Below are 19,068 nucleotides of genomic sequence, written 5' to 3'. Positions count from 1 at the left end.
TGAGAATATCTAGTATGCAACTGGTCTACCTGTCCATCAGCAGATCCTCCTCAATGACATCAGATGCTAACAGGCTTGCCTCTCTGTCCCAGGGTCTACCTAGTGAGTAAGGATAGAATCTGGCTTTTCTCAGAATCAGTGACTTCTTTAAAACCCATACACTGCCTCTTTCATTGTCATGTCCATTATTCAAGGGACTAGTGAACAATTTTGTAACCAAGACTGGGATTATCCTCAGCAGCTTTTATCCCTTCCTCCCGGACCTCTGGGCTAAACCTTTCCTTCCCCCGGTTCTAGACTCTGATCACATGTCCTGCTTGTAGTAAAATGTAAACTCTCCTTGAATTTAAAAGTGGGTTGGCAGGCCACTGGAATAGGGGTATATTTTTGAATTTTCTATCTTTCTTTTACTGTTTTATTTTGATCTTTTTATTCCTCAGCAGTTGCAAATGGCTATCTCCCATATTGGTATGTAAGTAGCTGAAAGGTATACAAGGCGAGGCAGAGTGACTCCTCCTCATTTGCTTCATGGAATGATACAGCACAAAAACAGACCCTTTGGCCCATCATGTTCGTCCATCCATACTAATCTCATTTACCTTCTGTTGGTCCATAGCCTTCTATGCCTTGCCAATTCAAGTGCTTAGCTAGATAAATGATGAGAAAGTACCTGCCTCCTCCAGACCCTCAGCCAGTTCTAGATTCCAAACACCCTCTGGGTGAAAAAACAAATTTTTCTTTGGATCCTTTCTTCACCTCCTTACTCCTTAAACCCATCCCCTCCAGTTTTAGACACCTCTGCCATGGGGAAAAATTTCCTGTTAACTTTCATATCTGTTCACTTATTGGATATTTGCATCTAATAACAAGGGGGACAGAGTGGGGAGTGAAACCTGGAATAAGATCTCTACAGGGTTTTACAGATTTCCAAATTGGTCTATGTTCTGTGTTTTATTTAATGTAAATCTGTTCATTTTACAGATGAAAAATTCATTGACTGAAATTGTGCATCTTGCTGCAATGGATTCTGACTCCTGGGTTCAGATGGTGGCAGACATTCTAAAAACCTTTCCTGACACTGGCTCCCTTAACCTTGAACTGGAGGAACACAATCAGAATCTACAAGAAATTCTTGGTGAACTCAGAGAAAAAGGTACTTTTAGTAAGGTTGAAATCCAACACATCCCCACAAATATAATTTTGAAGATGCAGTTTTCATACACTTAAAGTTAATGAGCAACAATGACTTCTGAAGGGGGCAGTGCCTGCATTTTATCAATGCTGTCAAGTTCAGATATTACTTGTGGGATTGAGGAAAATCTAGTTAATGGACATTTTTAATAAGAAAACATACAATAATCAATCTTTAAGTGTTTATGATTCACATTCCAAATTGCAAGTTTTCCCAAAATCCCACTCCCTCTACCCTTCTCCCCCACCCCACTGCCACAGATTTTTTTTTTGCAGTTTTAGTTTGTTAAAGGTCCTTGTGGAAACAATTTGTTTCTGTCTCGTCTATCAAAATCATACGAGTTTAAACACCATTCCTAATTACCAGGCTGGCAAATTGATAGTTGCAGTAGGTGATTGGATCAGTCTTATTGTTTTTTTAAAATGTTTTAGGCATTTTTGGCAGGCACAGGAGTTTGATTTTTTTTTAATATATTTTTTTAAAATCTGACTAGTTAACGAATGTGAAGCCTCTGCTATGTTGCCTTTGGAGTGCCAGTACTTGAATAAAAATGCCCTGACAACCCTCGTGGGACCCCTCACACCACCAGTGAAGCATTTTCAACTTAAACGAAAACCCAAAAGTGCCACGCTCAGAGCAGAACTGTTACAAAAATGTGAGTGACTCTTTATTAAAATACTTCTGAATCTTGTCTTCCAATCTGGTGTGTGTATATTATATGTATGTATGTGTGTGTGTGTATATACATATATATATATATATACACACATACATACACACACTGTCCTACTCCACACAAGCCCCTTCCAATCAAATGAAAGGAGTACAACTGAAAAGCAAAATGCCACAATGTAAAATACAGGTTCAAGGTTGTATAGGCCAGTGGTCAGATACCATCATTGTACATTTAAGTGATGCAGGCTGGAAGATCCAAGATTTGTTCTCTTTGCTGAGCTCACTGTAGGGTAAAATCTGGTAGAATACCTATTGCTTATTATAGTGCAACATTCATCTGCTGAAAATTGGTTCCTGGATGTTGGGTGAAAGGTGATGTGTCAAGGAATCTGGCAATTGTCGTTGCCTAAAGCCCACAATAGCCCTACGGTATAATGTACTGAAAAAATCTGCAAGAATGTTGCCAGAGCTACAGTCAAGCTTGGATGAAAGATTACCCAGGCTGTGGTTGTTTTCCTTGGAACAGAGGAGGCTAAGGGGATATTTAATTGTGATGTTTGAAAATTGAGAGTTCTAGATAGGGTACTTATGCATTCATGTATCCTTGTGAAGGGAAGTTTATAACCAGGAAGACTGATTTAAGGTAGAAGGATTGGAAAGGAATTGGTAAACATATTTTTCACCCAAACAATGGTAGAGATGAAAACTCATTTTATGAAAGGTTAGTAGAGGCAGAGATCCCTTTTTTTAGAAAAAAGACCTGGATGTGTATTTGATGTGTTATTTACAGCAAGTCTGGGTGCTGGGAAGATGGGTTGATCTAAGTACCTTATCTTTAGTTGGAAGAACCACTTTCTGTGCAGAGAATTTCTATGATGATTCTCTGTTGATTACAGTACCACACTAGAAAACTAGGATTTATGAATTTAAATCGTTCATCGTGTGTTGTGAAACAATTCTATATACCTCATTTGCAGGCCAACAAGAAAAAAATAGCCACATAGAGTGCCAGAGTTTTTGTAATGGTGGGAATGGCTCACTATCTTCCTCCCTCCAGTAAAAGGAACAACTTGTTTTCTACATAATTCAAATGTATGACTGATCGTTAATGCCACCAGGAAAACTGGAGAATGGCAACAAATGCAGTCTTGCGAGCAGTGTCCATGTCCCTAAAACATAACCAAGACTGAGAAGGGCAGTCCTAAAAGGATGTTTGCATTATGGTACTTCACCCCAGTAAGATTTGGGCGTCATCAGTTCCAAGAAGAAAAGTGAATAAAATTTAGGAAAGAATTTTTTTTAAGAGGAAGAGCAATTGCATGGAAATGTTGTTTCATTAGACTTAAAAGAAGAAGAATGCACCATTTAGGTTGAGGGACAGAGTGGCTCCTTGTTTTCAATGTTTGAAGAAAATACTTATGCATTTTTTTTCTCAGTCTAAAATTGTAGCTTCAGTAGAATGAGATTTTTGTTTGTCAGTGCTTTAAGTAATTTAAATGATAAACAACCACAGATGCCTTTTGAGATTAGATTATCTTTTCAGGATTTTCTTTGCCTCCACACAGCTTGGTTAAAATGTGTCTCTTATCTCTGGTGTGTACCTCGATTAGATTACTCCCAATAAAAATATTTTTACTGTTTTACAGCAACAGAAACTGCACAGCAGCTCAAAAAGACCTCTGGAGTGCCTTTTCTTGCCAAAGGGAGAGGTTTGGTTAAGAAACTCGATACCACTAGTATGTACTATTAGTTACTAATAATCCATATTCTAAGTAGATCAATATCGTTGCTGCAGTGTGCTTTCACTCTGGAAAATGTAAAATTTGCAGATTACCTTAAGTGCAGTTTTTGAACATTTCATCTTTTGGAAATTCTCCTTAACCATGTAGCATGGTTAAACATAAAAGAACAGCTGTTTTCTAAAGTCAAACTTGTGGCTTTATATATTTATAACATCTGTTGGACTCTGCAGCTCCCCTCAAAGGGATCCCAAAGCAAGCTCCATTCCGGAGCCCCACTACTCCCAGTGTCTTCAGTCCATCAACAAACAGAACACCAATGGCTGTTCGGACGCCTGTGCGTAAAGAGAGGGGTGTGAAGGTTAGTTTATTCAATGGCAGAGTTTAAGGTCTCTGTTAATATGTTTATTGTAGATATTTTGTTGTTTTGAACCATTGAGTCTCATTTAATTAGTCTGGTTTAATTAACATGGGTCAGCCAGTGTTGACACATCACTTAATGCTTTAGATTTCTCTAAAGGAATTGCAGTACACCCTGTGTTACGGAAAGGTTGCATTCCTAGGAAACCATACGTATCACAGTTTTCTGTAACGTGAGCCCTTGTCAAAAATGATTAAATTTGTTTTTTCTTTTGCATTTTGTTTATTTAATTTTTCTTCTTGCATAAATTCCATAGGAGTGAATTTTTATTCCATATCTCAGATTTTTAACCAGGACTTGTGAATTCCCATTACCCAAACTGCCTTAATGCAGTGGTACACTTTAATTTCCCTCGAGTTAATGTTGTTGTATATGCATGGTTAAAATCACTTTTTTTTCAAAACTCCAACCAAAAATATTGTTTCCTTTTACTCTTTTGAAATGGTAATGTTGAAGATTTTTATCAGTTTAAAAGGAACAGTATTTCATAAGTTTTTTTTCTTGACCAATCAGATAAATGTGCTTTTCTGCCCCCCTCCTCCAGCCTTTTTCATCAATATCAAAAATGTTCCTTTTTTTTTGTAACCTGGATTCGTTTAGATTGAGGCTGAGGTTATGAATTTATAAAGGCTTTTGAAAATGGATAAATCTTATTTTTGTTATATTTTGTGTACTTGCTACAGAATTCCGCAGTCACTTTAAACTGCTCTGTATATCAAGTCCTGACTTGATATTCATAAATCTTTGTGAATGAATGAGGGTTGAAAATTCTACAAAAGGTCATGGCTATTGGAAATTACAGTCTTCATTTGGTGAATTTGTGTGTACAACTTGTAATCATTCAACCAAGAAAAAAGCACTGAGAATAAATCCTTGTAAAATGCATCAATCTGTCCAACTACAACGGTGCTGGAATTAATGCATATACAAGAGAAAAACTGTTGTGTATCCTTGACCCATCAGATATTCCCTGTTTTTTTTATTCTTGTTAGTTCTATCACAGAAGAATAATTCCATCACTTGAATAATTTGCAAGTGATTTTTGAATACAGGAAATGTAAATAACCAGCGATGTGTTTTGGCATTAAAACATCAGGGCAAACTCAAACGTTGCTCAACATTAACATAATCTTCTGTTCTGTTCTAGTTGCTCGACATATCAGAGCTTGATATGGTAGGTGCAGGTCGGGAAGCTAAAAGGAGAAGGAAGACACTAGGTTAGTGAAATCCAATCTTCGCTGCAAAATCATTAGTGTCACATAGCTATGTTGAGAGAAACTGGAGTAGGAGGCTGATCCATTTATCAATGCCATAGAAACATAGTAATTGGGAGCAGGAGGTGGGCAGAAGGGAGGTGGCTCTGTTGGTAAAAAAAAATGAAATCAAATCCTTAGAAAGAAGTAACTTAGGATCAAAAGATGTAGAATCCCCATGGTTAGAGTTAAGAAACTGCAAAGGTAAAAAGACCCTGATGGGAGTTGTATACAGGCCTCAGAATAGTAGCCAGGATGTGGGGTACAAATTACAACAGGAGACAGAAAAGGCAATGTTATGGTGGTCATGGGGAATTTCAATATGCAGGTAGATTGGGAAAATCAGGTGGGTACTGGATCCCAAGAGAAGGAATTTGTAGAATGCCTGCAAGGTGGCTTTTTAGAGCAGCTTGTGGTCGAGCCCACTAGGGAAAAGGCAATTCAGAATTTGGTGTTGTGTAACAAACCAGATTTGATTAGGGAACTTAAGGTAAAGAACCCTTAGGAGGCAATGATGATAAGAAGATAGAATTCATCCTACAGTTTGAGAGGGAGAAGCTGAAATCATATGCAGCTGAGTAAAGGTAACTACAGAGGCATAAGAGAGGAGCTGGCCAAAGTTGATTGGAAGGGGACCTTAGCAGGGATGATGGTAGAGCAGCAATGGCAGGAGTTTCTGGGAGTAATTTGGAAGACACGGGATCAGTTCATCCCAAAGAAGAAACAGCATTCTAAAGGGAGGATGAGGCAACTGTGGCTGACAAGAGAAGTCAAAGACAGCATAAAAGCAAAAGAGAGGGCATACAATATTGCAAAAAGTAGTGGGAAGCTAGAGGATTGAGGATTAAAAAACCTGCAGAAGGCAACTAATAAAGCAATAAAGGGAGAAAAGATGAAATTTGAAGGTAAGCTAGCCAATAATATAAAAGAGGATACCAAAATTTTTTCAGATATAGAGTAAAAGAGGCAAGAGTGGACATCGGACCACTGGAAAATGACGCTGGAGAGATAATAATGGGAAACAAAGACATGGTGGATGCACTGAATAAGTATTTTGTGTCAGTCTTCACTGTGGAAGACACCAGCAACATGCCAGAAATTCAAGAGAGTCTGGGGGCAGAAGTGAGTGTAGTCGCTATTATTAAGGAGAAGGTGCTTGAGAAGCTGAAAGGTCTGAAGGTAGATAAGTCATCTAGACCAGATGGACTACACTCCAGGGTTCTCAGAGGTAGCAGAAGAGATTGTGGAGGCATTAGTAGTGATCTTTCCAGATTCATTAGATTCAGGAATGGTTCTGGAGGATTGGAAAATCACAAATGTCACTCCACTCTTTAAGAAGAGAGGGAAGCAAAGGATAGGAAATCATAGGCCAGTTAGCCTGACTTCAGTGGTTGGTAAGATGTTAGAATCCATTATTAAGGATGAGGTTTTGGGATACTTGGAAGCTCATGATAAAATAGGCCAAAGTCAGCATGGTTTCCTCGAGGGGAGATCTTGCCTGACCAACCTGTTGGAATTCTTTGAGGAGGTAACAGGCAGGATAGACAAAGGAAAGTCAGTGGATGTTGTTTACTTGGGTTTTCAGAAGGCCTTTGATAAGGTGCCACACTTGAGGCTGCTAAAGGTAGGAGCCCGTGGTATTACAGGAAAGGTACTAGCATGGATAGAAGATTGGCTGACTGACAGAAGTTGCAGAGCAGGATTGAAGGGGGTCTTTTCTGGTTGGCTATGGGTGACTAGTGGTGTTCTGCAGGAGTCGGTGTCGGGTCCGCTACTTTTCATGTTGTATGTTAATGATCTGGATGACGGAATTGATGGCTTTGTGACCAAGTCTGTGGATGATACAAAGGTGGTTGGAGGGACAGGTAGAGTTGAGGAAGCGGGGAGTATGCAGAAGGACTTGGAAGGGTTGGGAGAATGGACAAAGAAGTGGCGGATGGAATACAGCATAGGGCAGTGTACAGTCATGCACTTTGGTAGAAGGAATATAAGTGTGGACTGTTTTCTAAGTGGGGAGAGAATTCAGAAATTGGAGGTGCGAAGGGACTTGGGAGTCCTAGTGCAGGATTCCCTAAAGGTTAATTTGCAGGTTGAGTCAGTAGTAAGGAAGGCAAATGCAATGTTAGCATTCATTTCAGGAGGACTAGAATATAAAAGCAAGGATGTAATACTGAGGCTTTACAAGGCATTGGTGAGACCACATTTGGAGTATTGTGAATAGTTTTGGGCCCCGTGAATGAAAAGGTTAATGTATGAGGAGCATTTGATGGCTCTGGGCCTGTACTCGCTGGAGTTCAGAAGGATGAGGGGGAATCTCATTGAAACCTACCGAGTATTGAAAGGCCTGGATAGAGTGGATGTGGAGAGCATGTTTCCAGTGGTGGGAGAGTCCTGGACCAGAGGACACAGCCTCAGAATAGAAGGACGTCCCTTTAGAACAGAGGTGAGGAGGAATTTCTTTAGCCAGGAGGTGGTGAATCTGTGGAATTCATTGCCACAGAAGGCTGTGGAGGCCAAATCATTGGGTATATTTAAAGCGGAGGTTGATGGGTTCTTGATTAGTAAGGGTGTCAAAGGTTATGGGGAGAAGGCAGGAGAATGGGGTTGAGAGGGAAAAATAAATCAGCCACGATCAAATGGCAGAGCAGACTCGATGGACCGAATGGCCTAATTCTGCTCCACTCTTTGAATAAACATTTTTAATCCTCATTTGTTAGCACCATGTCATGGAAGTATAAAGATTGTGGCCAGCTCCTTTGGAGTTTCTACCTTTGCATCCCTCCTCATCCCATCAAAATCATATCCCCTTTAATTACATGTTAATATATTTTGATTTTTGATCTTTTCCACTGTCCCTTTGCCAAAACTACTCTTGGTAAAATCCAGTTCCTCGGCCACATCTTCTCCTTTCTTCAGTAAATCTTTTTCACCCTTTTAACTGGCCCTACTGCTCATCTAACTACCCTTTTGCTATAGATAAGACCCTGCCTGAACTCTGATTTTGCAGATTCCACAATATCAGTCCTCTACAGCAATGGGCCAGATCATCCAGCCAGCTTCTGCTCCTGGGGTCTCTGGTCTCCTTCTGGGTCACTCCTGGGGTCTCTGACCTCCCTCTCGGGGCTTGCCATCTGACCACCCTATCCCAGAGCCCAGTCTCACCTGTTTCTGCAGCTGATCTAACTCAAGTTTATCCCTGGATTGCAGCAATGAATTGTAGTGCCCCGAGAGACGTGCACTGAAAAAAAAGGTACATGAGAAAGTAAAATACTTCACAGACATGATTTAAATATTTATTTAATTTATGCTCGTCATCCCTTCAAAGAAAAATTATATGAAAATTAAAAATTCTTGCAAATAGTTACTTTTTTCACAATATTGACTTTTTCACAATTTATTTTTCAACTCTGTCCTGCAAGTTAGCTGGGGCCATGCATGTAAAAGGTGTTTGGATTCCCTTTATTAACAATCAAGCTACTGAAGAATCATTTCTCTTTTCACTAGAATCCTGTATTTATATACAGCTTGATTCTTCTTTTGGATTTTCAAGCTTGTGCTTGTAATCCATTTCTTTGCAAACACCTAACCTTCTCCCACGTTCTGTGATTTGTATCCTTTTCATCCTTTCATTTTGTCATGAAGTTAGGATATCTCATTAAGAGTTGGTCACTGCATGTGTCCTTCCTGACTTGGTTTTTCAAAGAAGGATTACTAATGCTAGAAATGTTTTGTCCTGAAATTAAGCAAATAGTTCATTCTATGTGGCTTTCTGCAAACTGTTGTATTTGCTTAATTTTGGGCCAAGGCATTTGAGTTTAATTAGTAATTCTTCAAAAAAAAAAGTTGTCCTTTTGGGTTTATGGGCTTTCCTTCCACAATAATGTAGGACTTCCCTTTCAGCATGCACATTATGATTTACTTTGTAGTTAGATGATGCAATATAAATCACTGGTAAGGTGGCTTTTAATCTTCAAAGAATGTGTGAATTTTTCCTTTTACGTTTCACCTGATGCTTCAACTTTTAGGATGATTCAAGCCTTGTAAGTGAAGCAAATTGAGATGTCCTTAGTGACATGGTAAAGTACTATTAACCACAATTTTTCATAGGAGGTTTGCACGTTTTTAAAAAAATGTAGCAACAGTAGTATTGTAATGGTTTAACAGTCCAATCTTTTGCACTTAGAGTATGACTTGTAATGCAATGCAACTTCTTCCTGCTCCCTGAAATTAGCTTGAGCATGTCAATCACCATCTATTATAGCTGTAACACAAGTTTACTATGAGATAATAAATCTTGGGCTGAGAAACATTCATATTGGAATTGAAACATTTGTGCAAGAAGTTAGGAACACTGTATGAAACAGTATTTGTAAATGCTGTGACATAAGGAAATTTTACCCCTACACCTTATGCCAGACCTGAAGTGGACCAGTTTGATTATTCTCAGTGGATGATAATTTTATTCATCAGTGTAGATGGTCATATTAGTAAGCTGAAATCTCATTCCCTAATCTTCCCAACCCCTGTACAAAAGAAATCTTATACATAGTGAAGCACAGTATGCTACTTAGCAACCAGAAGAACCTGTCTATGCTCAGATGAAGTACATGTATTAACCTTCCAGTTAACCTCTGACTGGAGGTAACTTTTACACTTGTCTGATTCTAGACAGCAAGATGTAAATCATTTCATAAGTTGTTATTTATTTTACTTTGATCCATTGGCAGATAAACTCAAAACATCTGGTGACATTTCTAAATTTCCTTCTTCAATTTAGATACAGAAGTTGCAGAAAAACCAGCCAAAGAAGAAATGGTTGTTGACAGTGTCACACCAGATTATGCCGTGGGTCTGGTCTCCACACAGGTAAATTGAAGAAGAGGTATCAGTGAAGGTGAAGCTAATTAACCTCATGATTTTGAACAATTTATAAAAAATAAATTAGGGGGTTATTTGAAATTGATTTCTTTGCTTGTGTTTAAGCAGATTCCAGCTGCATACGTGGATATCATGATTATTTCCTCTAATCCTTAAAAATAAGAAATTTAATAAATTATATTGAAGTGAGTTACTTTAAAAGAAGTCTGCACAGATCTAAGCGCTTTTGTGGGGGATGAGCCAGTTTGTTGTAAAATGAAGTAGCACTGCTTTAAGTATATTTTCTGTCCTGTGGATGAATTCCATTTGCTAAATTGGAATTTAGCAATTTGAAAAATTTGAGAGAATCCTTGATATTATATCATGCATTTTAAGTTTGACCTTGTTGAAAAATGCTTGCGAGCACATGATATAGGGTCCAATTTTATTCTGAAACATCTAATTGCCTTCATAAATGCTTGTATTCTTTAAAGGCTAGTAGTGTTTTATTGCATATTCCTTGTGTATTTTTTTTCCAGAAACTTGGTGCTTTGAGTAATGATAATGCACTACCATCTACTAGTTACCTACCTGCTACACCAAGTATGGTGCCATCATCTTCATACATTTCCAGCTCTGAAACTCCACAAGGTAAATGCCAGTAAACTTGAAGGAGGTGGTAATCATTAATTTTATTTTTAATTAGAAGGATGCAATGCAAACTTTCAATTTGTCTTGTTCTGCAAATAACAAATATCACAGCAGGCAAGTCTATAATCAAAATCATTTATTCTCTGGCATACATTTAGTGAATGTCTAACTTGATTGCAATGGAAATTGTTATTAGTGATGGAATTTTTCTCTGAGCAATTATTTTTCCCAAGTTCTTTGCTGTGCATGTCTTGTGAATTATGCGACAGGTGATCATACCCAAAGACAAACTATTGTGTTGAATCAAAAGGCACGAGGGCAGATTTTTATTTGTAGTGGAATCCAAAACTAATGGTCCGAAACATCCGATTCGGGAGAAACATCTTCCCCTATAGAGTAATGAGAAAGAGGAATTTGCTATCACATAAATTTAAGATGCATTTTGTTATAAGGAATAACATGATAGAATATGTTGTAGTAAAATAAGTCAAGATATTATGAGGCAAAAGTGGTGCAAAAATACTGAAATAAGCCATTTGACCTGAATGGCATGTTTCTTTGTCAAGTTCCAAGCACAAGCCTGAGGCTTTAAGGGGAATAAAATGATGATAGATGATTAGTGTATTTATGCTTTAACAATGTCTGTCTGTAGCTTGTGGGTACAACCAATGGTTAGATTTTTAATAATTTAATAAGATCTTTAATAAATAACAATATAGATATAGAAGAATGTTGGAAATGGCAGTAACAGATTCTTTCCTCTTCCCTATGCAGCTAACACAGTCGGATCAGTCCGGGAGGCTCTCCAGGCAAATAGACTATCGGAAGAGTCAACAGCTCCTACCTCTGGTCTACCAGGCCAGTTTAAACAAAGAACCCCGATTTATAACAGCAGCTCAGCAACATCTACCTCAACCACCACTGCCCCGAGTACCGTGCCTGTCACAGTGACAGCACAAACGACACCTGTACAGCAGCAGTCGCAGCCTCAGCAGCAGACGCAACAACAGCAGCAGACGCAGCAGCAGACACAGCAATTGCAGCCGCAACCTCGTAAGAGCCTTTCGCTCACAGTAAGTAGCAAATATAGGGCCTGATTTTTTTTTGAAGACGATGAATTAAAAGTTTGATCTCCACATGTTGCCATGTGAGAGAAACAGTATCCATCTGAAGAAGAAACTGAAAACTTCTCACTTCTGTGACATTTAGTCTAGATTTGTTAGATGTTTGTCTGGGTCTTCACTTCCCACTGCTTAGTGCTTCTAGCATTCTCCATCTTTGTTTCAGATTTCCAACATCTGCAGTTTTTTCTTGCTTCATTGTGTTTTAGAGGGATTGGATTATAAAGAGCAGTTTGAGATCAGAAGTTCTTAAACTCTAGTGCTTGTGCCCTGTGAGCACATCAGTGTCTCTAGGTGAAGTAAGTTGTACAGTGGCAGATTTTTAAGGCCTGTGGGGTTGTGGCTGCATAGTTAATCTTAGGAGATGGTTGGCAGATTGTCTACAACAGTAAAATTCTGATGGTCTGCACACTGGTGCTAGGCTAGCTCATTTTATTTCTATTAATGTCCGAACACTTTTAATTGAGCTTTTTTTGCATGCTACGCAGTATCATAATTCCTTCAGTCAACCAGGCAAGTGAGGAGTGCGGGAACTGGGTCCTGGTGGATGGGAACAGAGAGCAGCAAACATTACCTGGTGATCCAAATGCCCAATCTTTGGCTACTGGATTATTGGAGTTTTACTATTACTAAATAACTAGACGGATGATAGATGACAACTTTAGAGAACCAATTGTCTGCAAAAGGAAAACTTTCCATTAAAAAGCCAATAGGTTACATAGTTTTCCTGGAAGATAAGTAGATTATTAACTCTGTTAATTTGATATTAAGGTTTAAAATATAAATGTAACCTGCTAGAGATACCCAAGCAGCTGGAGAATCCAGAGAAGTTAACATTTAAAAAAAAAAGAATGTTGCATTCTCCATATCTAGACCAGGAAAACTAAAGACATAGCCTGCAGTGGAAGGGAAGTGGGAATTAATCCAAAACTATCTCTAGAATTAAGGTTGGTACTCCCTTCCCAAAAAAGAATGTTAAAGATATCAGGGAAGGCAATTTCAACTTGCCATGCCTACACCTGCTGCCATTTAGAAGACAGAATTGAGAGTTTTGTTTTCTCTGTATTGGAGAGGCAGGGCACTTCATTGATATATTTAAATCATGCTCCATTAGTGCATTTGGGACACTGGTTTAGACTTAATTAACTTGTGTTTGTACAGGGAAATCTGAACCTAAATGGAGATGAGAGAAGCCAGTTCCAAGACATGAGTGTATTTTAGAAAACCTTTTTATGGATCTGGAGGAGTAGGAGTCCCCACCACTTGCAACCTCATCCCCCTCAATACCTCCAAATCAAGAGATTATGATTGTTGATCATTAATTTCTCTTTGGTATCATGTGGCTCCTAGGTTGACAGAAGGTGAACATTAATCTTGCTCATTTTTTAAATTAGCATTTTTATGTTCCCTACGTTTATTTGTGATTTTCATCTTTGCAGTTATTCTCACCCTATATTTTACTTCTTGCAGAGAGACCAAATGTATGCAGCCCAAGAAATGTTCAAGACTGCAAACAAAGTCACGCGCCCAGAAAAAGCCCTTATACTTGGGTTTATGGCAGGTTCAAGAGGTATGATGGATTACTTTTTATTTCTATCCTTGCTACCACTTGCATTGTCGGTGATGAACCCACTGCCGTACACTTTGAGACGCCTCACTCAAATTTACCTTTCTTGAGTGGCAGGCCTTTTACTGTATGAGCAATTGGAGGATTATTTAAATAAGAGAATACTCTCTGCTGCCTGGCAATAAAATGATTAAACGGCTTGAAATGTGTGTTGTTTAGCTACTGACGTACATGACTTGAGATCTCCCACATTGAAATAAACTGTTCATGGCCAATCGGCCTTGTCTTATTCAACAAAGATCTAGATAGTGTCCCTTCTCTTAAAGCATATTGCATGTTGAAATAAACCACTGATCATTGGCGTGTCTCCTCGTCTAGGGTCAACAAGCTAACTTTAAACAATCATCATTGTTATTGTTGGAAAAATGTGACACTTCAAGGCTCTAGGTGCAAGAGTCAGGCTGCGTTGATTACAAGACTAGCATAAGTACAGATGATTGTCAGGAGGCTGGCAAAAGAGTTGCAAGAGTCAGGCTGCGTTGATTACAAGACTAGCATAAGTACAGATGATTGTCAGGAGGCTGGCAAAAGAGTTGCAACTCTCTTCATGAAAAGAATAAGGTGCAATTGTTTACATAGTGTAACAGTCCTTGTTTGGTCATCTTAGTAAAGATGACTGCCACCACCTGCAGGTGTCAGTTTGGGATTTATTACATTATAGGGAGCAGAACAGCAAAGCTCAACCTTTGGTCACATCCAGTGGTAGCAAGAATGGAAATCCTGGCTGCCTTGTCAGAGTTATACAGCACGTGCCAACGATTGTACCCATCCTTACTAATCCCATAAGCCAATACCTGCTCCATAGCCTTCTATGCCCTGATGATTTAAGTGCTCGTCAAGTTCTCGTATCCTTGGTTGTTTCTGTATGATCCACTCAATCATCACCAACTACTATTTAACCTCTGAAATGTTTGCAGCGGTCCATTTTTTTCCGGGGAATCGTTGTGGATCTTTATTATCAGAAGGCTGGATTGTACAGTGGGAATATGTAGGTTGAGGACCTTTGTTCTGTGAACATTGAGTATAAGGCCTATGCTCTCACATGTGTCAGTGAACAGGTTGATGATGATTTGGAGTTCAGTCGTTGTGCAGGTGTTGCCTGCATACTGCAACTCAGCTACTGAAGTTGGGGTCAGTGACCTTTGTTCTGGGTTGGACTTGAACAGTTTGCATCTGGTCCTATGGTTTAGTTCCACTCCATCAGGAAGCTTGCTGGTGGTGAGGTGCAGCATTGCTGTCAGAAAGATTTAGAAGTGTCATGGCAATGTTATGGTCTTGCTTGAAGTGTGTCTGTACTGAGACTGGTGCTGTTAGGGACCCATTAGGATCCCAGCTTCCACACCATCATAAAGCAAAAATGGACATGAATTTCTGCAGATAGGTAAATTTGAAAAAATTGCTCCACAGTCCCTCCTGACTGAGTGAAAGCCTTTAAGAAAGTTGACAAACCACTATGTATAGTGGCTGGTGCTGCTCCCTGCAATTCTGTTAAAGTTGTTGTTTGGTGAAGATCGTGTCCACTGTGCCAGAACTGCTCTAAGGTCACTGGAAGGAAGCAGTTTGAAAGACCCTGGTGTTGATTTTCTCTGTGGAAATTGGGAAGGATCTCTGGATAATTGGATTTGGGAGCAAATGCTAGAATCTTGTATATCAGCTTTTTGAGAGAAGTGCTCACTAACTTACTAGAGTTTGGACATTTTTAGCTATGTGGCTTGATTATCAACTAGTTTATAAAACAACCATTTCCTTTCATCAATAAAAACACACATCCTGTTTTCCTCCCCTTCCCCACATTATCTGTAGCTACAATTTTGAAGTGTAAAGTAACCAACCAGGAGAGCTGAATTTGTATCCAGGATTTGTTTTGCACAATTTTCCCCCTGAAATTAAACTTAAATTGGTCCAGAAGGCAAGCAAGGCAAATCAATTATGCGTGACCAAGATGCACAATAGTTTAACTTTTGGTGTGCCATTGCCTTATTAATGAAGATATTGACAGGCTAGGCCATCTCTTCAAAATGATAGAAGGAAGTTATTTAAATTTTGGAAAATAGATACACATGAATATTTTCCTTTACTTTCAGAATTTAAGCAAGATGCATGAAACTTGGCTATACAAGACAAAGTGTAGAAAGTTGAATGGATGTCTTTACACATTAGACTTCCAATTACTAGAGCTATTTTCCTTTAATCACCTTGTCTGTCTTTAATTCCTGTGTGCCTGATTGATATTTTATTCTTGCAGAAAACCCATGTCCAGAGCAGGGTGATATCATTCAAATCAAATTGAGCGAACATACAGAGGTTCTACCGAAGGCAGATGGTACAGGCAGCACCACGATGTTGGTGGACACAGTCTTTGAAATGAACTATGCCACAGGTCAATGGACCAGACTGAAGAAGTACAAGCCTATCACAAATGTGTCCTGAGGATTCTACAGGACCAAGAACATGTGGACCAAATCCAATGTTGTTATCCTGATCACCACTGACCTGAGCTTTGATGATTGTATATTCAGAAGGTTCCAAAACACTTGCAGGAGACATTCATTGTGATGTGGAATTTAGGGCCACCTAAGAGTGGAATGAGAGAAATAGAGAAGTGCTTTCCTGCATTTGGTGTTTTTATTTCCTGTGGTATAAATGTCTTTTTTTTCCAAAAGGTCCAAACTTTCAACAACAGCAGCTCCAGCATGAAAACTCCTTGATTTATGAATAGCATGTGGAACCTCGTGTTACAGCTGAAAGGAGAACCATGTGGCCCCAACCTTGAGTTGTTATATCTTTATCATTTTCTGAAATACCATGGGACAATTATTTAGCAGCCTTGATTTGGTTCACTTTTAGCAGAGGGGTTTGAACTGGAGAGCATTGGAAAGCCAGGTTTCCTGGTATCTGGTGCCTTTGCGAACTCTCATCGTCAGTTTTGTAAATTATTTTGTTGTAAAAGCAGCATGATTTAACAATTTTCTATTTTTTGTACAGTTGTAAAGATTCTAGGTTTCTTGCTCGTGTGCTGTCATACAGTGTCAGATGTAAAATAATTAGATTTTTTATGGAAACTTAAGTGCAGTCTAAAGAATGCACAGCCATAATAGTTGGTTTTCCTGTGTTTAGGCAGCTGGTTGAACTGTCAGTGCTTAAGGGACGACTGTGCTTTTACTGAACATGCAGTACTAAGCACAATAAAATTACATTGTAACTGGTGCCTGGATATCATAACTGGTTCTTCATTTTGTTTTTAAATATTTGGTGATGCATATATTCAGAATTACATAGAGTTGCATTCATTTATTGGTATTACATATTGCCTGACAATGATCAAATTTCTCTGCTTTAACTACTAACTGTTTGTTTTCAGAGTTTTTTTGGAAGGTAGGCAAAACAATGCAGTCGCTGCCCAGCCTGGTGAGTAGGAAGGGGTGGTGGGGGTAGGAAAGTAGAAGATGCAAGGCAGCCTCAACTGCCCATGCAATGTCAGTAGAGAGAGAAAACTTTTTAATGCTGCTTCAAGTTGGTGATCTTTTGAATTTGATTAATCTGTTTAGGCAAATTGGTCCAGTCCAGTCCAGGCATGCTACATTCTGTGTATTTGACTGTTTTCCCCATTTTTGGCTATTATTTAACTTAGCTACCTGAGCAAGAAGATGGGAGCTTTTTGCTCCTTGGCCAAATAGACATTTTCCACTCTTGCAAGCATAACCCAATCAAATCTGTCCACACAAACATATGCACTTTGCTGGTGATCAGCAGTGTGTATCCACCACACTGTTTTGCATCTCTTCCTCCATTTGCCTAGATCCACTGATACTCGCACTGCTATTTGGGCTGAGATCCAAGTGGATTTTTAAGATTTTATCATGACTTCTAATTGCAAACAAATTTTGACATTGCCAAAGCAATTACAAAAAAAATGAATTTACCCATATCAAACTGTAGATGGGGTTCATTCTTTGTTAATTTGATGCTGTTTGAAAACATAGTTTCTTTCTTAAAATGTTTAGGAAAAAGTGCTACTGCATGAAGTAGGGAGGGATAGGAACGCTATTTGTAATGAGAGGAGTTTTGTGTCCACTCCTTGGTTCCTAGAAAATGGTATTTCATTCTTCACTGAAGATAAATATGGAAATATCTTCATGCCCTAGCTGTAAACTCATTTAAATACAAGAAGTGAAAGTTCAGGATGTCTCATTTGAACAAGTTCTTTGTCAGCTCAAATGTTGTAGCAGTATACAGTATCTACTACTTGGTTTCAAGTAGAATGTCAAGGCCTTCAAATCTATAAATCTGTAGGTTAGAATTTTTTTTAAACAAAAACTAGACCAGAGCATCTGAAGGAGTGGAAATTTGAATATCTTAAAAACTGATCCATAATTTATGATGCAGTTTGCCAGCTGCTGTATTCTTTCCAAAGTTGTCTTGTGCAGCAAATTTTGCCATAATTATTTGAGTAATAATTCAGGCTATTGTGGCCATCATCACTTGTAACCATACAGTACATCTTGAAGGGATTCAAAACTGATCGTTAGTATGTGGTTTAATGTTACATGGGACTTCCAAACATACCACTTTTTAAAAAAAAACTGTAGAAAATAAATTGTGGGTTTTGAAATTGGGGTGATCTTAAGCTGGATGAACTTTTTAAATGTGCTTCATGAATGTAGTTTTATACTTGAGATTGTTCAAGTGGTAATGTTGCTTTTTAGATAAAATTTCAAATTCCTGATGTCTGATAATTTGTTTACTGAAGGGAGGGAGATGTACCTACTGGCCTGGAATTGGTAATAAAAATCAACATTTATAATAGAGGAAAAACAGTATTCTTAAGCATGCAGCTAAATTTGATTTGCAGGAATTTGAAATTAATATTTCAATATTATCATTTGCCTTTTAATAGCTGTATTACCAAAAGGTCAAATAGGAGAGGGTGGCAAGTATAATACCAAAAGATTGTCAATGTTATCTGGTAGAATGTATTTTAGAAGATAGATTTGGCTTTAATAAAGATTGTGAACCTTCACAATAGTAAAAATGAGGCTGTCTACTCCTTGGACTTGAGTCCAAATGTGGCACGTGACCAAGGGAACAGCTCTAAGTAGCAAGATATTAAAACCTTAAACTGCAGATGCTGGAAATCTGAAAACACTGCTACAAATGCTCAAACCATGTAGCACCTATCAAAAGAGAAATAGTTAATGTTCTGAAGTTTCCAGCTGGGGTTCATATGAGGTAACATACATGCTTTCAAACCTATTAACTTGGTGGTAACACCAAGATGGAGTATGGGGCAGAATTTCAGCTTGAGGACAGATCCTGGTGTGATAGTGACACTGCAGATAGTGCTACTGCCTTAGATCTACATCGCAGTTTCAATCCTGACCTCCAGTATCTTTTCTGGAGTTTGCACATTGTGATCATGTGGGTTTCTCCCAAATTTTTTTCCTATGGACTAAAAGACTTGGTAGTTTAATTGGCCACTAAATTGCCCCAAGTAAGGAAAATCAGGTGAAGTTGATGGGCATGGGAGATGAA

At 38.7% G+C, this 19,068-nt stretch overlaps 1 protein-coding gene across 1 annotated transcript in view; it reads left to right on the top strand.

Annotated features, from left to right (window-relative positions):
- Window positions 1-18,441, top strand: part of nelfa (negative elongation factor complex member A) — a 33,773-nt gene extending 15,332 nt beyond the window's left edge. The window contains exons 2-11 of the mRNA XM_052010060.1: window positions 982-1,153; window positions 1,686-1,847; window positions 3,514-3,603; window positions 3,840-3,967; window positions 5,175-5,244; window positions 10,058-10,146; window positions 10,677-10,788; window positions 11,563-11,861; window positions 13,380-13,479; window positions 15,782-18,441. Of these exons, the coding sequence (XP_051866020.1) occupies window positions 982-1,153; window positions 1,686-1,847; window positions 3,514-3,603; window positions 3,840-3,967; window positions 5,175-5,244; window positions 10,058-10,146; window positions 10,677-10,788; window positions 11,563-11,861; window positions 13,380-13,479; window positions 15,782-15,966 (1,407 nt within the window). The 3' untranslated portion in view covers window positions 15,967-18,441. The remainder of the gene's footprint in view (window positions 1-981; window positions 1,154-1,685; window positions 1,848-3,513; window positions 3,604-3,839; window positions 3,968-5,174; window positions 5,245-10,057; window positions 10,147-10,676; window positions 10,789-11,562; window positions 11,862-13,379; window positions 13,480-15,781) is intronic.
- The last annotated feature ends 627 nt before the right edge of the window (window positions 18,442-19,068 follow it).

This window comes from Pristis pectinata, chromosome 2, assembly GCF_009764475.1.
Source record: "Pristis pectinata isolate sPriPec2 chromosome 2, sPriPec2.1.pri, whole genome shotgun sequence".
Taxonomy (NCBI): domain Eukaryota; kingdom Metazoa; phylum Chordata; class Chondrichthyes; order Rhinopristiformes; family Pristidae; genus Pristis; species Pristis pectinata.
The sequence above is the reverse complement of the archived record's forward strand: the minus strand, read 5'-3'. Positions and strand labels throughout refer to the sequence as shown.